The 24,777-nt window shown below is 38.4% G+C and overlaps 3 protein-coding genes across 6 annotated transcripts; 1 reads left to right on the top strand and 2 right to left on the bottom strand.

Moving 5' to 3' along the window:
- The first annotated feature begins 1,519 nt into the window (after window positions 1–1,519).
- Window positions 1,520–11,809, top strand: LOC118810365. Of its 4 annotated transcripts, none has more exons than XM_036574067.1 (14): window positions 1,520–1,555; window positions 3,784–3,878; window positions 4,510–4,697; window positions 6,805–6,939; window positions 7,149–7,809; window positions 7,905–8,016; window positions 8,134–8,238; window positions 8,347–8,441; window positions 8,572–8,664; window positions 8,748–8,874; window positions 9,115–9,240; window positions 9,333–9,485; window positions 11,286–11,407; window positions 11,497–11,809. In XM_036574067.1, the coding sequence occupies exons 2-14, from the start codon at window positions 3,868–3,870 to the stop codon at window positions 11,717–11,719; spliced, it is 2,151 nt and encodes a 716-aa protein (XP_036429960.1). In that variant the 5' UTR covers window positions 1,520–1,555; window positions 3,784–3,867; the 3' UTR covers window positions 11,720–11,809. The 4 variants fall into 4 exon arrangements, with proteins under 4 accessions (XP_036429960.1, XP_036429959.1, XP_036429961.1 ...); XM_036574066.1 differs by lacking the exon at window positions 1,520–1,555 and adding an exon at window positions 1,562–1,726; XM_036574068.1 differs by lacking the exon at window positions 1,520–1,555 and adding an exon at window positions 1,562–1,726 and having other exon boundaries at window positions 3,784–3,883.
- Window positions 11,810–13,385: 1,576 nt separating this feature from the next.
- Window positions 13,386–17,630, bottom strand: LOC118810036 (exocyst complex component 3-like). Its single transcript, XM_036573554.1, has 7 exons — window positions 17,491–17,630; window positions 16,013–16,550; window positions 15,422–15,641; window positions 15,230–15,330; window positions 14,994–15,092; window positions 14,532–14,655; window positions 13,386–13,514 (listed from the first exon to the last, which is right to left on the bottom strand). The coding sequence occupies exons 1-7, from the start codon at window positions 17,609–17,611 to the stop codon at window positions 13,386–13,388; spliced, it is 1,332 nt and encodes a 443-aa protein (XP_036429447.1). The 5' UTR covers window positions 17,612–17,630.
- Window positions 17,631–19,529: 1,899 nt separating this feature from the next.
- Window positions 19,530–23,550, bottom strand: LOC118810035. Its single transcript, XM_036573553.1, has 9 exons — window positions 23,279–23,550; window positions 22,737–22,956; window positions 22,524–22,624; window positions 22,256–22,354; window positions 21,737–21,860; window positions 21,360–21,476; window positions 21,019–21,171; window positions 19,858–19,991; window positions 19,530–19,769 (listed from the first exon to the last, which is right to left on the bottom strand). The coding sequence occupies exons 1-9, from the start codon at window positions 23,548–23,550 to the stop codon at window positions 19,613–19,615; spliced, it is 1,377 nt and encodes a 458-aa protein (XP_036429446.1). The 3' UTR covers window positions 19,530–19,612.
- Between the last annotated feature and the right edge of the window lie 1,227 nt (window positions 23,551–24,777).

The raw sequence follows: 24,777 nt of genomic DNA, 5'->3' as shown, positions 1-24,777 counted from the left end.
TTCTTATTAGGGATTTGTTCTTAGGTAAGAACAGAATCTACCCCACTCAAGAGCACAAACGTGCAAACAATTCAGCATTTTAAGAGCGTGTCATGAATCTGACATAACCTTTTTCTTAGGATCTTTCTCAAGAACAAATTTAAGAAAAACTGTAGAAGATATTGGTGAATGAGGCCCAGTGTTTACATATGATCACCATACACTATAGCTTTTTATTTCCAGCAAAAAGGCTATAAAAACAGTTTAGTTAAGTTTATTATTTTAAAAGAAATAATGCCCTTGCAGGTCATAATTTATTCTTTAGATGCCTTGTCACCTTCCTGGCAATGTGGTTGCCTTTGTAATTTTGTCATTTTCACTCAAGTATGTGGTTCTCAAAGCCTCGAAAAGTGTGGCTCTAGCAGGCAATACATGTATGACTCTCCCACACACCTTAACCCACTGCCCTGATGTTTTATAATACATTACTTTGATTTAATTTGATGTGTGTCAAAAGTTGAATGTGGATTTTCAAGTGCTTTAATTTCATCTGCAACCAAAAAGGCTAATGCCACCAGATCAGCCATGCTCACAACAATGGTAGTAGTAGTAGTAGTAGTAGAATGTGTTGAACTTGATGGCAGTGTTTTCATACAACACCCCTGCAGTCCTTGGCAGTTCTTGTCCATCATGAAGTCGGTCAAAGTCAAAAATGAAAGCAGCCTTTGTGATGCACCAGTGGCACTGATGCAACTAACCAGCATGCACTGTGCCAAACCAGGCGCTTAATCAATCTGTGCAGCACTGCATTAAGCTGAGCATGCTATCAACATGGCAGCCGAGGAGAGACAGCAAGACAGGGGATATGAGCTGGGTAGCGAATGAGCTGTTAAAAAAGGAAACTGCTTATGTATTGCGTAGCTGTGGCCAACAACAGCTGGGAAATAAAGCACCACTATTTGCACAGAAGCTATGTCTCTTTTAATAGCAGTGAGCACTACAACACCATTACATGCAAATGAGTGTTGAGTAGTAACAGAATGCATGTAATGACGTTGCATGATCAGGATACAGAAATCTTAACCGTATTCTATTACAGTTCCAGAAAAAGGCAGTAATCAGATTATTGCTACAGTATAAATACAGCGTGATTAGTAATCACTGATTACCAACAGGCTTACAGTAAAATTGCACACACGTGAACTTGTCGCTTTTCGTATAGATTTGAAGAGTTGTATATTTTGGGAAGAGGGGATGGGGTCCCGCTGCCTGGAAAGATTTCTGAAGAGTCTTGATGACCTCCAGTTCTGTCTTGTATAAACAGGGCTAAAGACTAATAAAATGATTTACAAGATACACAGAATTTTGAAGGTCGCTTTGCTCTTGATGCAGTTCTGCATGTCCTGCAGGATGATTTTTTTTATTAACACATGCTTGATTTGTTCCAACTGTATATATTCCAGAATATCACACCTTTGCTTTGTCTTGACGTTCTCGATGTTTATCTTATATAAGGAAACGGTTTCTGAAGCTAATGAAAGTGAAAGTAACTCACATCTGTCCGAACGCGTCTCAGGTGAGGTGTTATGTTTCTATATTTGATGTATTCGGGGTTTTTCTTGCCTTATGGCTCTTTAAAAATGAATGGCTTGTCCTTATTGAGGCAGAATAATGGTACAGGGTTTTATTGGCCTGGGCGGTGTATTCGGATATCGTCGATGATGGAGCCGATGGCCATGTGAAAAAGGTGAGAATCGCTGTTTTGGGAAAAGAGTTGAGAGAGATTAGAGAGGACTGATGTACCTCAAACAGCTTGTAAATATGATGGGAAGTTGGCGTTAACGTTTAGGAAGACCCAACAGCCTGTTTTTTCTGTGTTCTGTGTGTATGTGTGTGTGTGTGCGCGCGTGAGAGAGAGAGAGAGAGAGAGAGAGAGAGAGAGAGGATGTCTCTGCTGCGTGTGATTTACTGAGATTGCTGATTGCTAAAATTTTCTGTACAGTTTAAGGCTCTTTCAATGAATTGAGTTCAGTTTATGTCTCACTACCTTTTAAAAGCAATAGAGTGGCCGCTGTCGTTATTGTTGTGTATTTCTGTAAAAGGGAATCTGTACTTTAATTTAATTTAGCATTTACATGATCACAAAAACATTTAAATGATCACAAACTTCACTATGAAATGTATTCATTAAAATATTCCAGTAAAACCATAATTACAGTGTTATTTGGTTAATTTTTCAAGCAATTTAATTTTAAAAGAATTATGTTCCCTATTGTTTTTTTTGTTTTGTTTTGTTTTTTAATTTAGCAAAGAGTTATTCTAACCTTTGTCCCACATACACAACCCTGTTACCCAAACCTGCTCCACCCGTAAAAAAGTCACGCAGCATTCCATTTATTATGATACTGGAGTTTGTGTCATCCTGTTGTTTTCTGCAAACTGATTTGGCTGCATAAAAATAGTAAAGCTTGATCATCCAAACCTGTTACCAAAATTACTGTTAGAAAAAGGAATATGTGTATGTATTCTTTAAAGTATGTAAACTATGTGGTTATTAGTAGTTACCCACCAAAATGTGTCTGGCTCACTTGTGGGTCACATCCTTGGTTTGTTCTGGCCCAGTATATGACTGGGTCCTCTGCCCAGATCTGGCTCACACACTGTAAAGTGAGTAGAACTAAAGGATATGGCCCAAATCTGTTCCCAATCTGGCCCAACTACATTATTGGTTTACAATATTCATGCCAGAATTGTCCCACAAATGTAGACACGAGGTAAAACAGCATGAAGCTGTCCAGGATCTGGCTCTATTCTGGCCTGCATGTCTAACATCTACCTGGTAGTCAACCAACAGAATTGACCCAAAACTGTCTGCTATCTGGGTAGTGTGCAACGTATGCACCCTGCCTAGCTAAGCACTCCTGAAAGCTAGCTTATTTTAGGTTAAATTCACAACCCTGTTACCCATTTTTAACCTTCAGTTATTTTAAATGAAAATGGCTTGATTTTAATGAAAACATATATACTTGTCCTTCTGTTCTACGTTGAATACTTTATGTTTTTCTACTAAAATAATATTAATATTAATTGAGAATATGATCTCAATTATTTTTGGTGAAAATAGCTTTAAAACATTTAATTTGGTAGGTTATATTACCAGAAATGTCATTTTGGTAATGAGAGTCCTTAGTTAAAATTACTAATACAAATTACTAATATCTTTGTTTAGAGAGAAAAACTCTAAAGGTTTTGAAGCAATATATATATAAGAAATGTCGCTGCTGTCGGAACAAAACCTCCTATCTCCAATTTTGTCGTTTTTTAGTTTTTGACATAATCTGAAAATACCCGTTGTCCTTTACATTGTGTGTAAAATTCATGATGAATAGACAAAAATAAACAGCCCAAAGGACTTGGAGAGAAATCTGGTTTCATTAACTTACATTAAAAGTAAAGTATGTTTTTTTCTTCTGCTGTAAAGTTACCATTTTGGAAATACAAGGTTTTGTTCCAAAAGTGTGTTTTTTCCTATAAAACAATGATTTCAATGTACTGGCTTTTCAATGCCATTTATACATCTCCATAAAAACTGGTAACATGAGCCACAAAACGCTGTACATTTCAGAAAAAAACTCGATAGAATCTGATTTGACAGGCTGAGGTGGGAAAATAACATTTTAGATGGTTTAGCAATTTTTGATTAAAACATTATCAAAAAGTGCCTTAAGTGACCTGGTGGTATGTTGAATTATGAAAACATCACTGTAACGTGCCACTGTAACACCTTGTTTTTTATTTGTAAAGCATGTGGACGTGGCTTTGGAAGCGGCTTGCAGTTTGAAGCACGCAAGTCACCATAAATCTGCACCAGAAGAAGCTCATGAACGCATGTGTTTACAGTAAGGTGACTTAGTTTTCACGAGATGTTGGGTTGCTAAATATTTTATTATTACTCAAAACAGTAGAAGAAAGACAGAAATGCAAAAACAATACAAGTGCAGAGGTGACTTACATCAACTCAACATGGAAACAAACAACTACAGAAAGACAGATAATGACCTCTTGTGACAATTAGGGAACTTTCAGGCATGAGTGTGACAGGAATATGCAGTTCATAGATTTTCTAACATACTTTAGACTCATTTTAAAAACTGTTTGAAAATCTGGTGTGAAGTGACATGGAATTGCTACACAACGCACGATTCCACTGCAGTGAAAAGGTGTTGGTTTATTACGTTGCACTGTACATGATACTGCAGCTGGCAATCCCTAATATATTTGTGTTGACCTTTGAAACTGTTTGCAGAGGGCAAGTGTACATTGTCTGTGTAGTTAATACACAAGACACAGAGAAGAGATAGACAGATAGATAGATAGAGAGAGAGATAGATAGATAGATAGATAGATAGATAGATAGATAGATAGATAGATAGATAGACAGATAGACAGATAGATAGATAGATAGATAGATAGATAATCTATCAAGAAATTTCAGTTGAAATGCCTTGTCTGTGATATCGTTGGTGACAGGATGGCAGAGAGTGAAGATGGCAAGTGCCAAGAAGCCGGCTCGCAGAAGTCGGCCACTTCTGAAAACAGGAGTCAGAAAATGTCAGTTCTGACCTTCCGACTAGGCAAAAAAAAAAGAAGAGAAAAAGAAGATTGTAAGACAGATGGCACCAGTCCAGCATCCAGCACGGAGCCTCCTGACGCACCAAGTAAAACAATTTACTTTGTTAAATACCAAAAGCTAAATGTTAATGTAGAGGCCAAACATGACATTACATGAGAAAAGAGTTCTTGGACTGATTACAGTATGTTCTGCTATTGCACTATTACACATTTGTCTGTGCAGACTGTGCACTCTCAGAAAAAAAGGGGTATGACACTGTCACTGGGGCAGCACCCCTCTTGTCACTGGGGTGGTACTCTCAAGGGTACATCTCAGTACCTCTAGTCAGGGAACACAATTGTACCATAATCCATTGAAATTATATATAAATTGTATTGACCACACACCCCGTCTCATCTCCAGCCTTTTTATTTTATTGTTCTGTTGTAAAACTCTGTGTGTGTGTGTGTGTGTGTGTGTGTGTGTGTGTGTGTGTATGTGTGTGTGTGTGTGTGTGTGAGAGAGAGAGAGAGAGAGAGAGAGAGAGAGAGAGAGAGAGAGAGAGAGAAATGTCTTCCGGTGTAGCCTGAGAAAGAATTTTTTTTTCTGTGTAGACAGAGAGCAAGCAAGAGAGATATTTCTGTGTAGAGAGAGAGAGAGAGAGAGAGAAAGAAAGAAAGAAATTCTCTGTAGACTGAGAGAGAGAAACCTCAGATTGTCTGTCTTCTGCTTCCTGTTAGCATAGCAGATGTTACAGACTTCCGAGTTCACGTACATGTGAAAGCTCTCATAATGTTCCAGCTGCTGAATGAGGTGGTGAGAAACTCTGTGCTCGTTTCATTTTTCCAAAATGCCCACCCAATGTCATCTTTAGCCCATTTTGTGAGAAGTAAAGGATATCTTTGATTCCAAAAAATGTGTCACAATTTTCATGCCATTAACTCTTAAAAAAATATGAAGTAAAAAATCCAAATGCGACAGAATTGCTGTTCAGAGTTTATGAGGAACCTGTATTTCACTAAATTTCCCAGCCCAAACTGGGAGATTTTATGTTAAGTTCCATGATTACTGAAAAACAATTCTATTATAGTTCTAGCTAGAAAAAGAAGAGGAGGAAAAACTGTTTTTGCTGTACTGTCTTTATGAAACAAAGAAGAAAACAAAAAGACACAGGTGGTACTTGAGACCTTTTAAAGAGATCAAGGGTTGAGGATGGTGAGTTTAGAATGATACTAACACCTATGAGGTACATTGACGAGGAAATGTCTGCAAACCGGTTTGACAGCTTAAAGGTGAGGATACCTTCATACCTGCTCTAAAAGATGCTTTTTAAAGTCATCCATCTTTGTTTCATAGCATGCATTGTTTTGTAACACTCAATCATATGCTGTGTCACATAGTGTTTTTATCCGTAGAGTTCTCCCAGCTGCCATGTGCGCAACATGGCGAGCAAACATGCTGCGTGATGCCTGTGATTGTTGCACAGAAGTGCAATTACTTCATATTGTTTGTCGAAGCTAGACGAACATGGTAGAAGTATGAACTGAAAAATAAACTGAACCCTTGATATAGTATGGGGCTCTCTACCTCCTTTATGCCACCTTGTGCCAAAAGGGAGTCTATTTTGGCCTGCAAGGCAGCAGCCTGAACTGAACCTCTCACACTTATTTGACTGAAGTGGCTGTGGGGACGGGGCCATCTGAACTGGAGCCGGTAGCCCTTTGACAGAGTTGCAAGAACCCATAAATCTTGGATAGTTGAGGCACAAGCTGCCAGTTGGGACTCAAAATGCAGTCCAACTGTGGCCATCAGCGAGAGGCGCGTCCAGGTTTTGAACTAAAGGGTGGGCACTGCATTGAGGCTTGCGGGCGATGAATAGTGCCAGGGTCTTTCGGGGGGTGCTTGTGTACCCTCTGCATGGGTGAGGCCATGCCCTGTGAAGATTCCCACCGTTGTATTGGCCGCTGGGGAGGGTGGAAATGTGCAGTTTGAGGAACACACATTTGTTGCTGGTGAGACACTAGTGTGCAACATTCCAGAGCATCTTTAGCAGCTGACTCAAACAGGTGGCTCGGCACGTAGTGTAGTTCTACACACATCTGGTATGATGTCATTAGACTCCCCAGTTTAAACTGTTGTTTAAACATTATCACAACCTGTGGGTGTTAATGTGACTTTTTAACTGTTTTCATTTAACTCTTTCTGGCTTGAAGGGAAGAAGACTGTTGAACAACCATCCTCTGAAGACAGAGCCATCTCATCATCTAAATCCAAATTTCTAAAATTTACAAAAGTAATTTTTTTTAAAAAGAACTTGCAACAACAGAGTAATAAGATCCAGCCTTCAGGTAAAAAAAAAAAAATTTACCACTCATCAAATTTACCACAACATTAAGATGTCAATAGTTTAGCCAAGTATCTGTAAATATATAAAGGTTTTATGTTGTTTATACTGATGTTTTACACATGGTATGTATAGTTTTGTGTTATTTTACTGTTGTAAGAGTTCAGATTGTCCTGGTGTCCAATGAATTGTCTTTGTTTCTGTACCTTGCAGAGATTCCTTTGACTTTTGAGCAGAACCTAAAAGAGCAGTACTTTGCAGAGGCAGGGAAGCAGCTGATAAACCGTGAGGAGCATCTGTTTTCAGTGAAACAAGATGGGGTGGAATCCAGCAAGAGCCTTGTGGAGGAAGAGGAGGATAATGAGAAAAGTCTGAGAAAAGACTTTGAAGACCTTTTGGAGGAGGTGTGGTCAACAGTGGAGAATTCCTTCGAGGCTCAAACAGAGAAAAAGACAGCGGCGCTAAAACAGGCAGTCCTGGTCATACAACAAGAGGAGGAGCAGGACAGGAGATGGGAAGGGGTAGCAGAAAAAGAGCGCCCTCCATGGAGGCCTCGGTGCTGCAGGCGGACACACGACTCTCTGCTTCAGAATATGGTTCAGCGGCGAATGGAAGAGGCAAAGTTAGACTCAAACGCTGACATTAAATCTTCAATTCCAAAGGGAATCACAGGCAAAGGTAAACAACTTAAGGAGGACCTGCTACACATTGTAGAATATGTGAGGAGCTGCTACCCAGGAGAGAATGTGTGCCAACTATATGCTGAATTATACCATCAGGCCTTTTGTGCTACGCTCAGAGAAATCACTGACTATGGACTCTGTAATGATGACTGCTCACATGTGCTGCAGTGGGTGAACATACATTATCCCAGGTAAGGCAGGAGATCTCATGTTGTGGCATATTATGACAAATGAACCATAATCTACTGTATATTCCATTATTGAGCCATGCTCTGCTTTTTTGAAGTATCCTGAGGCTTAAAGAGCTTAAAGGGGTTATTGAATATGAACAGCTAGAAGCACTCCTGCCTGAAAATGTGCTTAAACCACTGGAGGAGCAGTGTTTGACCGAAATAGAGGTATATTATCATTTAAAATCTCTTAAACAGTACTTATAATTAATTACTCAGCTGCTGAGATCTTTTGACTTGTATGTGTTTTGACCTTTGTTCATTCTTTCTTATTCATGTTCCAAGGAAAAGCTGCAAACATGGTGCCAAAATATTTTAAAAGAGGAGAAAGCTGAGCCTGAATTGAGGGATGGATGCTACTTCAGCCCTCTGGCCACTGATGTGATTAAGGTATGACGGAATGTACAGTCAAATGCAGTGCAATAGAAAAAAGCAGTGCTGTGTAAAGTGATTATATGATATTCTGATTGAAAAAGACTTTCTGTCTTTCTCTGGCAGTGTGTCCATGATGCTATAATGTCAGCACAGGAAGTGCTGGGCTCTTGCTCAGAGTCTCAGAGGATCACACACCAGATTAAAGAATTCTTCATTAGGTGAGTCGCTAATTTCTGGGACCTGGTTTCAAATATTTCTTGTATTGCAGTTTCATACATCATACTTTACATTTTTAAAGTCAGTCAAACTTGCTTTAGTCATGTTTCTGATATTTTCTCCTCTTTTCAGTTACCAGGATTACCTTAAGAGCATGACTGAGGGTAATGAGGGGAACACTGATGCTGTACTGAAGGCCAACCTTCTCTGCATCAGACAATTCAGGTGAGCATCCAGAAATAGATCTTAGAGTTTTTTAGTATTAAGTCATTTTTTTAGATGATCCTTTTGTAAAACTTTATCCTCAGGGAATACATAACAACGAATCAAGAACTCTTTCCTACACATATTAAGTCTGACTGTATGAGTTTGCTGCTCAGCATAAGAGAACTGTGCCATGCCTATTTCACCAAGTCTGTCCAGAAAGATCTGAAGGTAAGTCAGATCCAGTAAATGTATTTATTTTATATTTAACTGATCTATTACTTACCCCTGGTGGTTTGCAGCTAACTGCAATTTACATTATTTACCTCTTTTATTGGTTATTCCCTTTATTTGTCAGTACTCGTTCTGCAGTGGCTATCAGATCTTGTTTTGATGTTAATTCACTTATTAGGCCAGTGACCTGTAGAAGATAAAATGTTAACCTGTTCATGTGTTTGTTTACTTCCACAGGGGACATATGCCAAACTGGGTACTAGTGAGTGGCTCAAACACAGTGAACATGTGTGTGGTGAGCTGCTTGAAGGAGTGGACACACACATTCAGAAACTCACTAACTTTGACAAAACATGCCTTCAGGTACAGAGTGTGTAGATCTATTAACAAATGAATATACTGATTTCTGTACATATTTGGGATGGACTGATGGAGTCATATTGATTGATTGACAGGACCTGCTCAGTCATCTTCACAAAGAAGTGCTGGCAGAGTATGTAAGGAAAATGATGAAGAAGAAGAACAAACTTGGAGATGAGAATATACAACAGGCAGCTGAGGCATTACGTGACAACAACCAGAGAATACACACCATGTTTATTGAAGCTGTAAGTATCTCTCTCTCTCTTTAATTTTCAGTGTCAGGAGAAATGCACAAAACATACAATGACCGGCCACTTCTTTAAGTAAAGCTACTTTGTTTCTACACTCATTGTCCATTTTATACTCAGCTCCACTCTCCACAAAGGTGCACTTTGTAGTTCTACAATTAAAAACTGTAGTCCATCTGTTTCTCTGCATACTTTTTGGCCCCCTTTTACACTGTTCTTTAATGGTCAGGACCTCCACAGGACCACCACAGAGCAGGTATTATTTGGGTGGTGGATCATTCTCAGTGCTGCAGTGACACTAACGTGGTGCTAGTGTGTTAACGTGTGTTGCGCCAGTACAAGTGGATCAGACTTATTTCAGGCGTAATCCAACACAGCAATGTAAATTACACAAAGTCATTACATGTCACTGGGCCTCACTTTGTAAGCTATTTGTAATTTACAACACACCAGCTTGAACTTAAACTCACTCTGAGAAGTATCCATGGCATTTTTAAATTATTAGGTGACATGAAACTGAATGAGCAGATGGAATGACTTGACGTGAGGAAGGGGCTCACAATGCTGAGTTAGGTGACCCTTGTGGAAGAAATCTCTAAATAAAACAGAAAACAGTAAAATCTCAGAGTCACAATTAATGCCCCAACGCAATATATTTATTGAAAACTTTTGGCTGGTAGAAGCTTCTGGCAGATACCCAGAGACCTCAAAAGTCAGACCAAAATTGCAAGAAGTTATATATTCCCCAAGTGGGATGCTGTTACAATTCATTGGTTAACAGAGAACAAAGAAGTCACACTTCATTGGTTACATGTAATTGTGACATGAATAAACAAGAGAGTGTTAACATATATGCAATGTTAACATGACAAGGAAGAAAAATCACAAACAAAGTCTTTTCACATCTGGTCTCTTCAAGATGAGCTAGCCTGCAACCTCAAGGCCATTTAAAGAATGATTCACAGACCTGCTTTGCTTGCCACACCATCAGGCCGTGAACCGGCTCACAGAGGACTAGCAATATCATTGTCACTCAAGCAATCGACTGGGCGAGTCCTGTGTCCTACACTTACATGGAGCTGCACAGCTGGACCACTTTAACACTGCACACCAACCCCACACAGCAGACACCGCAGGCAACTGATTCTGGGTAGCATCGCAAATCATTTTGCCTTGTTCAGCCTGGCTAGGGCACTATTTTCTTTCTTTCTTTCTTTCTTTCTTTCTTTCTTTCTTTCTGCCTTTTTTTCATTCTGTCTTTCTGCCTTTCTGCCTTTTTTTCTTTCTGCCTTTGTTTCGTGGAGGTGAGATAAGATGCAGGTCCGCTACAGATTCCCTTTTGAGTCAATAAAACTCATAGCCTAAACACAGGTCATCTTTAGCTTCTCTGAAAAATACATTTAGACAAAGCCCCTTATTAATGCTGCAGTGATTAAGACTTCCTCTAGTTGAGTGTGATACCACATTATGCATTTAAATAGGCAAATATAGCATTAAATGAAAACATGCCACAAAACATTATAACAGAATGTATATTGGCCTATAGGTATGGAATATTAAAATATACGAGCTGAAAATATGCTCCAATTACAGTTATCTTGCCATAAACCTCAGTAAAACCATGTCTTTAGCTGGTTTCAGATAAACCTCAGTTAAACTTGATAAGCAACACCATCTAGAGGTAGATGTGTGATTGTTAAAAGACACAGGAATTGGATGTATTGTATATGATATACTGTATATGGGTTGATTGATGGATTGATTGATTCATTCCATTTTATTTGATTTCATGAACAGGGGTCAAGAATGGATAAACTGAAAGACGTCCTGGAAAGTCTTGCTGATCTGCTGATACTGAAAGATCTACACACTATTGAATTAGAGCTTGTGAATGTGTCCAAAAGCTACCCCGACTTCAGGTACAGATTACCAAACATTTTATCACATTTAGGTTAAATATAACCTTTGCACTTTGGTAACAAGTTGATCTGATCTTCTGCCTTTACAGTGAAGCTCATGTCTGCGCCTGGCTGCATCTCAGGGCGACCCTCTCTACCTCAGAGCTCAGAATGATCAAGAAGACTTTCTCAGAGTTACGGGAGCTAAACACACCAGAAGAAACTGATAATCAGGAGCAGGATCCGCTCTACTCAAGCAGAGATTTCTTCTCTAAAGTGCTTGTGAAATGCACTGCACACCAGTCCCTTAGCCACATGCTGAGTTGTATTTAAAGTTTATTGTGCAAACATTTTAATGTTTTTCCAATGCTTTTCTTATATTTTATAAAAAAAAGATTTGTTTATAAATGTTCTGTGTTGTGCTTGTCTTTCTGTGGGGTCATTCTGGTATTCATTTGGACTGAAACAATTGAAAAAAACAGATTAAACATTCCAGTCAGGTTTTATGAACATTCTCAGTCTGCTTTATTGTTGTGATTAATGCTAGGTCCTATGCATTGAATAATGGATTTACCAGGCATTGACCCTGGATTAATACCTTTCTTATCTGTTTTGGAGTGTGCCAATAGGCTGATGGGAAAAAAACCCAAACTTCAAACAGGTAACTGAAAATTGGAAATTAGATTACATGGGAGTTTCCTTTATAACTACATCAGGCTCAGTTCCAGCTGTTATGAGCGAGACAATAACATCCTAGTCAGCTCCCATTTAACTGTGGAATGCTTAGTCAGTGGTTCAGTATACAATCACAGGAAATACACTACTTCTGTTACAAACAAGGGCTGTTTTCTGACTTGCAACACTACTTCCAGCACAGCTACAAAGACTCTTTCCTGAACGATTTACACATCCAGTACAGGAAGAGATGGATTTTGTAGCATAGGTGTTTATTAGTAGAATACAGGATACTTTCTGCAGAATGCAAAACAGCTTGAAATGTACATTGGAGCATATCAATTTGTAGGGAATTCCACATAGCAGGATTTTCAGTCACCTAGAAAAGCCAGAGTTCTAGCTTGTCAAACAGCATGAGAGGTAAGGGATATTCTTATTGGACAGTCCTCAGTTTGGGCTTACTTTATTCTGTTCACTCACATAATGTGCTTTGCCACCTTGATGTGCTACTACATTGAGTGTTATGTACTGAGAGTCTGTTTATTATGTCTGTTTGTTATGTACTGAATCTGTTTAAACTCTATAATCCATTCAAGGTGTGAAATACAGGGGGTCCTGGGGGTCTGGGACCCCATGATTAACCTCTTGGACCCCCTGAATATCTTAAAATCAAAAAACTTGCATTATGCTGTCCATTGGGGAAAAATAGACGCTCAAATACAGATTCAGGGAAAGGTCACTGTTTAGCTGCTCCATCTACAATCAGCAAACATCTGTCTTTGGTATTCTTAACTAACTAGAGGCACATCTCTCGTCTGCCTCAGAGTGGCGCTATAGCAAACTGGCTCACCTTGTTGGTCCTTCATAGCCTAGCAACTATAACTTTGCCCAGGACATATCTGAAAAACTTTACTATATGCAGCAGCATATTTGTAAATCTGAAAACTTTCCCAGTTTTCCAAGAGATCAAAGTAAAGCTTGTCTTTAGTCTGAAATGGACTGGATGACTGTCCATCTGTACAGATCTATCTGACACTATTAAACTGCAGTGTTCATGTGCAGCCGAGACAGCAGCTCCAATATTTCAGGCGACAGGGTGTGATGTGTCCTCTGTTTTGAAAGGCCTCCTGACTAACGTCCAGTATTTCCTTCATCTGTCGTCTTGACAATCCCCTTTTCCACTTCAGAAGAGCAGGCAGGTGCTCCTCACTGCAAGACATTACAGACAAACCATCTTTGAATTACGGCTCTATGAATTAAAAACATAAACTGAACAAAGCTCATCATTGATTATTGACAGTGAATAAGGGTCAGTCAGTAGAGTTTACCTCTCTTTAGGGAAGTCTCTGTACAGGGCTGCACAGATGAGCTTGAGAGCATTTATATCATTGCACCCCAAAATCTCACTCATCTTCAGCAGAAACATTTTCTGCTCATCATCACTGACACTCTGCTTTAAACAGACAGGTAAAAATGACATTCACATTACATTACATCATACTGTACATACAGTTACGTACAGTATACATTACATTTTAAAGTGCAAATTGCTATAAGGACTAGTCAGTTGATTGATATACTATATTGATAGACATTCTTTCCATTTCATTATATAATTAAATATTCCTCTTTCGGTCTTCATGTGGTTGTATTCTGGCAGTGAAATCATTCACTGAATTTCAAGTAAAACTCATGTACAAGGAAATGTATTTGTTTTGGCAACTAGTTTATTTTAAAAATATTTCTCAAAACAGCTACCAGTGAGAGATTACAACGTTCATCACAATGACTTTTGAGTTTTGTCATTTTTATAAAGTTACATTCTGAATTTGGGTGGGTGGAGCCAGTCCTGGGCAATACTCACATTTTTGGTATTTACTAGTTGTGTGAAGGTGGAGTGGAAGAGTTCCGCATCTCTCATCATCCTCTTGTCAACATCACTCCATCTCCTTTCCAGCTGTTTGCTTTTTCTCTGCATCAGACATTGCAGGTATGCTCTGGTAACACTTGGGTATGCTGCATTTACAATGTGCTAGAAAACAGAGAAGTGGTTGGATAATGAGTTGTTGTGAGCTGGATTCTGGACAAAAATATGTTGCAGTGAATTTAAAGTAATTTGTTACCTGTTTTGCCCTCTCTCCCTGTTCCTTTTGTGGTAGAGGAGCAAACATATTTTGAATCATATCCATCAATTCGTGTATGTGTATGTCATTTTCCTTGAAATACTTCTTCAGGTGGTCCTAAAATGGTAATTTATGGAGAAAATAATGTCTTTGAAAAATCAACAGATTACATTTATTGTAAATCATGAATATCAGTGCTACTGTAGTACAGGCCCAGTCACTAAGCTATTGTTGGCCTTTTTTGGCCTCACCACATTAGAGGTTTTCACATGAGGAAGCAGTTGTCGGGAGAATACTTTATAATCCTATACTTTTTAATGATGTAACACTACAAAGTTGACACATACCTCTGCTAGGCCTGCCATCCACTGCTGTAGATTGGCTACAACTTGGGCCTCCATGTTCTCCAACATCAGGAGAGTGGATGAGTCTGTGTTATTGTTTGAATCCATAATGTCGAGAGTGTACGACCTGCAGCAAAAGAAAAGCATGACAAAAGAAATGTCTATTACAATCATAAGCCCAAAAGTTACATGTAGTTCATGCAAATTAGAATGTGCAGAACTTGTAAACAAAACAGAAGCTTGTCATTAGAAAGATATTTTAGGCTGACAGGAAGTCAGCTACTATTATCTCATTGGCAAGCTCAGACTGTACTGTTGCAGGTAAAAATAATTTTTTCCACTTCCTCGTGGAAAATAAATAAATAAATGAACTGATAAACAAATCAGTTAAACAAATAGTCCCATGACCTAACAGTGCCATTTTCATATCCTGGTTTTGTTTTGCAGATCACTTTCCAAACTCACCGGAGGTGCTTACACGTGTCAATTACCCTGAAGAGATGGAGTGAATATGTTTCATTGGAATTCTGGGCCTCCAGATGTTTCTTCTCATCATTCACATACCTGTAAAGATACAGCTGTTATCATTTCAAAAAAATAAAAAACAAGTCCTCTAACAGGATGATGTAGTATGTAATTGTATTTGGTTGTGTGTCTGTATATCTGGCTTAAGAAATCAGTATTAGAAATAACAAATGTACCTCTCTACAAAGGTGTGGAGTTCATCACAGCAAAGTCGTTGAACAGCAGTTATCAGGGTGTCGCTGATTAATTTTGTACTCTGAAGAGCAGCATCCAGACACTGGAGAGAGAGAAAACGCTTGAAACATCTGGAATCAGTTGTTAGATAGTTTACCCTGAGCACGAGATGAGAATTTCTCCCCTATTAGTACCTGTATAACATCCAGATGAACTTTAATAAGATCCTCTTCATTTCTACAATCACAAGGAGCCTCACTGTACAGCAGGATGTTCTGCAGCACAGTTGAGATGTGCTCCTGAAGGAGTGTAAGGAACTTCTGCTTTGACTTCTCAAACCAGCCAGTCAGTAACAGAGGGTCAGATACTCGGAGAACGTGGTCCTGGATGTTGGGGCTTCCTGTAAAGCAATGACTGCAAAGGAATTGAAGAAATGTAGTGCAAAGTGGTTTTAAATGTCTATTGCCTCTTTATAAAAGAAGCACAAATGTTCTTAAACTCAATGTGTGTTAATGTACAAATCTTTTATTCAGAATCATTTCTATTAGTCCATTCATCATGAAATGACAAGGTAAAGAGCAAGTGATGTTTTCAAATGAAGTGAAAAAAATTAACAATGAAAAAATGGAGTCACTTGGTTTTGATATGACAATAATTGATAATTGTATAATCATTATAAATTTTATCACATATAAATTATATAATAAAATATGTGTTTTTAAAAATTATAATTTGATACTTCAATATCACACTATATAACACAACAGTATTTTTTTGGTACCTACCTAAAGTATGTCTGCTTCACCCACTGTAGGAGGATTGAGGTCTCTTTCACTGTGGAACTTCTATCCATTAACAAGTCCAACACAGCAAAGAGGCGGCGATTATAGCTGTCAATCAGGTAACTCAGCAGTCTTGAGTTCTCTAAAACAGGAACTAAGCCAGTCACCTTGCTCCACACCAAACTCAGGTATTTCAGGTATTCCCCTGGCTGTAGCTGAGAGTCTCTGGAGCCCTCTGGTGGCAGAGCGGAAAAGTGTTTGTCTACAGACATTTCTACTATGTCGAGATACTCTCTCAACCAGTTTTGAGAGTAGCTGCCCTCTTTTCCCTCAGGTGTGATACCGTTCACTTTCGCCCACTGTTTAACCTGCTCAGCAGCTTGCTTCAGCTCCTGGGACCTTAAATCTCCCAGAAGAACATCTCTGAGAATGGAGAGGACCCTCTGACCTTCATCTTCAGAATCCTGAGCTTGTATCTCAGGGTCTGTTCCAGACTGGTCGGTACTGTTCAGGCAGTGAAAGGTTTGTGTTATGGAATCTCCTGTTGGAGGCAAGCGGATGAATGTCAGTGTCATCTTTGGTTGACATGACATCTATTTTATTCAAACAGCATAAAATGAAAACTGTTCTTAAAAAAATTACAAAATGTTTTCATATGATGCAGGTGAATTGTTTTTTTTTCTAAGAACTTTTCATAGTATTTTTTGTGTGTGATCTCTTTAATTAAGAAAAATGCAGTGTAAAATTCTGTTTTAAAATATTGTGGTGTTATTCTAAAGGGTCAGTTTTACTAAGCTAACATATAATTCTTCAAGACCATTTATTAAAAATAATTAGACCCTATTTGATTTCATCAGACACAGCAATCTCCTCAACTGTGATGGAAAACATCAATAAACAGGCAGCTGCATGTGTTTAAGACCCCCAACAACCAGGATGACAAATATGTGCTTAAGACACATATGGCATCCTGTAAAGAATATCATTCTTTCTCTTATTCTTAATGAATTACACTTCTCACGTCTCCATACATAAGACACCTGAAGAGTTCAACATCTAACTCTTTCCAATAAAACAGCAAATTAATTTAAAAGCACATGAACATGTTTAGCTGCATTAAATGTGTGACTGCTGCCAGCTGGGACAAAGAATGATCAATCATATAGTATGAATTGACCTCTTCTGTGACCACTGTGTCCTCAGCTGTGACCTAAGAAGGATGCCAGAAGAAAGGACCAGAGTGTCACTGGCTGACCAGAAAATATTTGAGCATAACGCTGACAAATGTAAAGTTCTTTGGTCTCTGAACATGTTATATCATCTACCTTTTTTCATTGTGTTTTTTTTTTTTTGTATAGATAAAAAGCTACATTTAAACCAAACATTTGTTTCTATATCTATCAATACAAAGACTATAGGACAAACATTCAGCTGCAGTACCTGAAAGGTATAAATTCCAAATAAATAAAGGAATGTCTCACCATCCACAGGCTCAGTGAGCTGTAAGGTTGCATTGCTCACCAAAGGTTTCCTGCTGTCTTCATCACCTGTCCCCCTTTTTCTCTTCAATTTACGATTCAGTTTTTTCAAAACCTTTGACATTTTTTATGTTTTTTGCTTCCTTCGTCTTTGTCTTTGACACAGACTTTTTAACAGTAGCATCATTCTTTTATACAGTAATGTTGGCCCTCCCCACTCCACGTCATCTGTGGTGTACTTTCCCAGTGGCTCACTTGCATCATTCTAATGCAAAATTTTCATATCAAACTCAGAATGTCAGTGTCATAGTTTGCATGCAAACCTTTAATAACACATATTTCAAACACACATTGAAAGTTTTCTAAGTACCAGAATTTGCAGTTGTGACATGACACACACAATAATTATGGGTAAATTGGAAAACTACAAGGAGTAAGTTAAGGGAAACAACGCCATTTTGGATAAACCTGGGTAATTACAGTAACGTTTAACCAAAAATCAGATTTACATAATTTTCTCGTTACCGCAAAATCTGAAATGAAACATGTACAAAAATGAATACACAAAAAATGGTTCATGTTTGCATGTAAGACATACCAGGTGTGACAATTTAACTCTTTGGTATTTTAAATACACATAATTTAAGAAAACTGTAAACAGGGGCTTTAATGCAAGTCCAGTGAAAGACTCACTTCAAGAATATGGCAGATCAAAGCAGGAAATGTCAATGCAATGGTTAAGCCCAGTCCAAATGACACCCTCTGCAGTCCTTCCCTAAGGCCACACTTTGGTTATGTCAACAACGTACTACAGACCTACAGGGCAAGAGACCTTGAGGGTGCTCCGTTTAAACATGTGCGACATTCAGGCTCTTCCTGTGTTGCATGTGCCATTTTGGCCATTCTCTTTTCTAAAAAAAAAAGAGATGATTGCTTGTCTACAGAATCTGAATTCAGAGCAGAATTCAGAATTCAGAGAACAAGCACAACACAGCTCAGTGACAAGTTAAATTAAACAAAAGCATTAAACAAAAACATTTTACTCATGTCTGAATATTTTTCTGTCCACTTGAATCACTGAAGGCTGCAGCAAAGACATAGAAGTACCCCTTTGAATGCCAAAATAAGAAATGGGACACCCTACAGCCTCGCAGTCCTCACATGCACGCACAATTGTGGATTGCAGGACCATGAGTGTGCCATTTGGGACTGGGCTTTAGTCTTCCCAGGACAACTTCTCCTTTAGTAGGATATGCATAGCTTACACACTGTCACATTATAGTGGATGTCTTTTAACACTGCAGTTGCCACAGTACCATACCACAACATAATCATTTTAACATGAAAAATAATATATATATATAAAAAAAATATATATATATAGTTTATATATATATATCCATCCATCATCTAAACCGCTTATCCTTCTGGGTCGCGGTAGGGTGCTGGAGCCTATCCCAGCTGTCATTGGGCGGAAGGCAGGATACACCCTGGACAGGTCGCCAGTCCATCGCAGGGCAGACAGACAGACATACACATTCACACACTCACTCACACCTAGGGGCAATTTAGCATGTCCAATTGGCCTGACAGCATGTTTTTGAACTGTGGGAGGAAACCCACGCAGACACGGGGAGAACAGGCAAACTCCACACAGAAATGACCCTGGTCACCCAGCCGGGAATCGAACCCAGGCCATTCTTGCTGTGAGGCGACAGCGCTACCCACTGCACCACCGTGCCGCCTATATATATATATAAAAACTAAAAATAAGAGTATAGCTGGAATGTCCAAAATGTTGTTTTCCAGAGCTGTTGTAAACAACTTCATAACTTCATATTTTCCTTCTTACAATGACAAATCTGGGTTAGGTTTCCTGAAAGCATCTTAACACAAAGACCATCATTAAAAGGTTGAGCAAGCATCTTCTTGAACACTTTCTATATGAATTAAGATGATGGTAATACTAAGATGCTTTATGTGTACATTATGCCTCAGTTACATAGTCTTCAGGCAAAACCCTAAGAAACCCATGCTTGTACACACATGAATGGTTTTGGTCTGAAATGGACTGGATGACTGCCCATCTGTACAGATCTATCTGACACTATCAAACTTGCAGTGTTCATGCGCAGCAGAGACAGCAGCTCCAATATTTCAGGCGACGGGGTGTGATGTATTCTCCATTTTGACAGGCCTCCTGACTCATGTCCAGTATTTTCTTCATCTGTCGCCTTGACAATCCCCTTTTCCACTTCAGTAGGGCAGGTAGGTGCTCCTCACTGCAAGACATTACAGACAAACCATCTTTGACACTATTGAATTTGACAGTAAGTAAGGATCAGTCAGTAGATGTGAGATTGAGTTTACCTCTCTTTAGGGAAGTCTCTGTACAGGGCTGCACAGCTGAGCTTGAGAAAATCAAGAGAATCAAGAGAATCACTGCACTTCAAAATCTCACTCATCTTCTGCAGAAACGTTTTCTGCTCATCATCACTGATACTCTGTTTAAAAGAGACAGACAAAAATGAAATTCAGATTACGTTGCAGTGTAGATCACAATCACATACAGTATACACTACAGTTTAAAATTCAAATTGCTGCAAGGACTGATGAATAGGACAATATAAAACAAAGGATATGTTGTCACATTTTTTACTCTGGTTCTCTTATCTCTCAGAACAAATCACTTTCAGCTAAAGCTGGATATAACAAAAGCTCTGGGTGTTCTGCACAAAATGAGTGGAACACTATGTAGTCATTTCATAGGTTTGAGGAGATATTAGGTTTTCAATACATGTGAATTTGTGACAAAAAACCCTATGGCGGGGTTGGTTGTCACAAAAATTATATCCCATGTTAATCTTATCATGAATGAGTACTCCAAAGATTTTTTCTCTTTGGAGAACAAGAACATTTAAATAATATTTCATATGAATCAGAGCTGATATCTGATTTATCATTTAATTTAATTTATTTAAGGTCATTTACTGTAATTCATATATTTTAAATTAAATATTATTAGGGAACATTTAGAGAGATCCACATCTATGCATTTAAAAACATGTTTTTAAGTAGGTAAAACCTGGCCACTAGAAATTTATTTTGTGGCATAAACAAAAAAAGTCACCTCAGATTAAGTTGGAAAGAAAGTAAGTAGGTATATAACCTAATATATCCCTCAAAGCTTAACATTACAGCATAAATATACATCTGTCCCTAGTGTACTAGAAAATAGCACCGTGACAATCAACTCAAGAGACAACCAACCCAGTGTTCCCCTATCCTGTACTGACAGAAATTCTCTCTCAGTTTTGACATGATATCATTCAATGAATATCAACCAAATCTACCAAAACTATCTATGCCTGAAATGTATTTGTTGTATTGTATATTTATCAATTCTCTTTGACATGAAATAATCAGATTTTGGAGTTTACAATTTTTACAAGGCTGCATTCTGAATCTAAACAGGTGGAACTTCTTCTGAGAATATTTATACTTGAGAATAAAGCCACTTGCAGTTCTTACCAGTTGTGTGAAGGTGGAATGGAAAAGCTCAGCATCTCTCATCATCCTCTTGTCAACATCACCCCATCTCCTTTCCAGCTGTTTGCACTTTCTCTGCATTAGACATTGCAGGTATGCTCTGGTAACACTCTGGTATACAGCATTTACAATGTGCTAGAAAACAGAAATAGTTGGATAGTGAGCTGTTGTAAACTGGATTCTGGACAAAAAACGTGACACTGTGAAATTCATTGAATTTGTCGATGAAATATCTTGAAAACATTTTTTAATTTAATTGAAGTGTGTGCTCAATCAGCTCTCATACATGCAGAATTCAAATTCTGAATCTTTACAGTTGTTACCTGTTTTGTTCTCTCTCCCTGTTCCCTTAGTGGTAAAGGTGCAATCATATTTTTAATCACGTCCATCAGTTTGTATATGTGTACGTCCTTTTCCTTGAAATACTTCTTTAGATGGTCCTAAAATGTTGGAGGAAATAATGTCTTTGAAAATTCAGATTACATTTATCGTAAATGATTAATCCGAGTGCTAAAGTAGTACAGACCCAGTCACAAACCTAACAAGAACTGTTATAGTTATTTGTAATAGACAGTATAAACATGCAAATGGCTTTTTTGTGGCTTCCACCACAGTAGAGAAACAAGAAGCAGTTGTTTGGAGAATACACTACAATCCTACGCTTTTTGATGATTTAACACATCACAGAGTTGAGACACACCTCTGCTAGGCCTGCAAACCACTGCCGTACAATGGATGAAACGTGAGCCTCCATGTTCTCCAACATCTTGAGAGTGGATGAGTCTGTGTTATTGTTTGAATCCACAATGTTGAAACAGTAAGACCTGCAGAAAAGGAAAACCATGACAAAAAAGATCTATTACAAACATAAGCTCACAGTTGTACTCCTGTTCTATATTAACAAGATATTTTAAGATATTTAAATGTCAAGTGAAACTAAACATAAGACTTTCTTTAAAAGGAGCAAAAGGAACAAATTCTATCATCGACTGCTCATCAGAAGAAAGATATTTCAGGCTGACAGGAAGTTATCTAGACAGGGAATCAACTCTTCACATCCACTGTCAGACTCAAATTGTATTTGTTACAGTTCTAATGTATTTTCCTCACTTCCTTGGAAAAAAATAAACAGATCAGCCAAACAGATATTCCAATGACCTAACAGTGCCATTTTCATATGCATCATTGTTTTGTTTTGCAGATCACCACGCAAACTCACCGGAGGTGCTTACACGTGTCAATTACCCTGAAGAGATGAAGTGAATATGTTTCATTGGACTTCTGGACCTCCAGATGTTTCTTCTCATCATTCACATACCTGAAAAGATACAGCTGTTATCATTTCAAAAAATCTAAGCACAAGTCCTGTAACAAATACAGGACGATGTAGTATACTTGTATGTAATTGTATGTAGATGATTGTGTGCCTGAATATCTGGCTCAATAAATTAAATTATATAGATTAAATATGAAATATAAAAATGTACCTCTCTACAAAGGTGTGGAGTTCATTATAACAAAGTCTTTGAACAGCAGTCATCAGGGTCTCGCTGATTATTTTTGACCCCTGAAGAGCAGCATCCAGACACTGGAGAGAGAGAAAATTATAGAAACTTAAATGAAATCAATTGTTAGGCACAAACAATGTCTTCCTTGGAATGCGTGTGACTAAAAGATGAGAATTTCTCCTCTATTAGTACCTGTATAACATCTAGATGAACTTTAATAAGATCCTCTTCATTTCTACAATCACAGTGAGTCTCATTGTACAGCAGGATGTTCTGCAGCACAGTCGAGATGTGCTCCTGAAGGAGTGTAAGGAACTTCTGCTTTGACTTCTCAAACCAGCCAGTCAGTAACAGAGGGTCAGATACTCGGAGAACGTGGTCCTGGATGTTGGGGCTTCCTGTAAAGCCATGACTGAAAAGGAATTAAAAAACTCTGATGTAGTGCAAAGTGGTTTTAAATGTACATTGTGAGCATTGTAACAACATCTCATATCTCTGAAATACTTACTTTATAGAAGAAAGAATACCACAATAACTTCAATACATGTTAATGTAGAGATCTTTTATTCAGAATCATTTCTATTAGTCTATTCATCCTGAACTGACAATGTAAAGGGTGGTGGTGTTTTCTAATGATGTGAAATAATACAAATAGAGTTACTTGGTTTTGATATGACTTTGATCATTTGCAGTATCACAGTTTATTTTACAACAGTAATTATTTTGGTGCCTACCTAAAGTATGTCTGCTTCACCCACAGTAGGAGGATTGAGGTCTCTTTCACTGATGAACTTCTGTCCATCAACAAGTCCAACACAGCAAAAAGGCGGCGATTATAGCTGTCAATCAGGTAACTCAGCAGTCTTGTGTTCTCTAAAACAGGAATTAAGCCGATCACCTCGCTCCACACCAAACTCAGAGCAAGTTTCAGGTATTCCCCTGGCTGTAGCTGAGAGTCTCTGGAGCCCTCTGGTGGCAGAGGGGGGAAGTGTTTGTCTACAGACATTTCTACTATGTCGAGATACTCTCTCAACCAGTTTTGAGAGTAGCTGCCCTCTTTTCCCTCAGGTGTGATACCGTTCACTTTCGCCCACTGATTAACCTGCTCAGCAGCTTGCTTCAGCTCCTGGGACCTTAAATCTCCCAGAAGAACATCTCTGAGAATGGAGAGGACCCTCTGACCTTCATCTTCAGAATCCTGATCGGTACTGTTCAGGCAGTGACAGGTTTGTGTTATGGAATCTCCTGTTGGATGCAAGTGGATTTGTGTTCATGGTTGTCATCTGAGATATAACATTGCTTTTTGAAATGTGTTTTTTCATGCACAAGTACTATGTCTGGTATGACTATGCAATCAATGCAAAAGAAGTATGTAATTCATCATTTTCATTGTGTTTGTTAGATTCAAAGCTACAAGTTAACCAAATAATTGTCTTTAATTCCATCATTACAAAGACTACAGCATGATTCTTCGCTTGCATCACCTAAAACTTTTAAATTCCAAATAAATGAAGGAATGTCTTACCATTCACAAGTTCATTGAGCTGTGAGATCATGTTGCTCACCAGAGGTTTCCTGCTGTCTCTGTCCTTTGTCCAACTTCTTCTCTTCAACGTATCATTAAGCGTTTTCAAAACCTTTGACATTTTTTCTGTTTCTTGCTCTCTTTGTCTCCAAAGCAGACTGTCTAATATCAGTGTCAACGTTACCGTTTAAATTTGATCTGTAAAGATTTTAATGACAAAGTCCATCTGACATAGTTGAACCACACAGACATTTTCCGGGGAGCTCTTTTATATTTGCCAGCATGTTCCTGGTATTTCCCAAAGAATTTAAAGACGTATGAATGGCCCGCCCACTTCATGCAGGCCACTACTGCAGTGCTGTACTTTCCCAAAAACCTCACACTCACATCGTTCTTCTTTCCAATAAAATCCCCCCAGCTTTCCCTGTTGTAGGAAAGGTAGAAAAGGAAAGTGTTTTCCCAAAAAAAAAAAGAAAGTAGGCCTGTTCAAATGAGGAAAAAACTCATTTATTTCAGGTTCAGTTTAACTTTCCAACTATGTTTTTCAGAAAAAGGACCAGTGGTCCTGAAATGGGTGTCCCAGCTGGACTGTGATTTTCAGTGGCAGAATATCTTAAAATATACATTTTGAGAAAGTACAAGTCATAGATAAAAACATATAGACTAATGATATATTGTTCTTTGGACAAAATCTGAGCTAATTGATTA

Source organism: Colossoma macropomum, unplaced genomic scaffold (assembly GCF_904425465.1).
Source record: "Colossoma macropomum unplaced genomic scaffold, Colossoma_macropomum, whole genome shotgun sequence".
In the NCBI taxonomy this organism is placed as follows: domain Eukaryota; kingdom Metazoa; phylum Chordata; class Actinopteri; order Characiformes; family Serrasalmidae; genus Colossoma; species Colossoma macropomum.
This window is presented reverse-complemented; position numbering and strand designations above follow the sequence as displayed.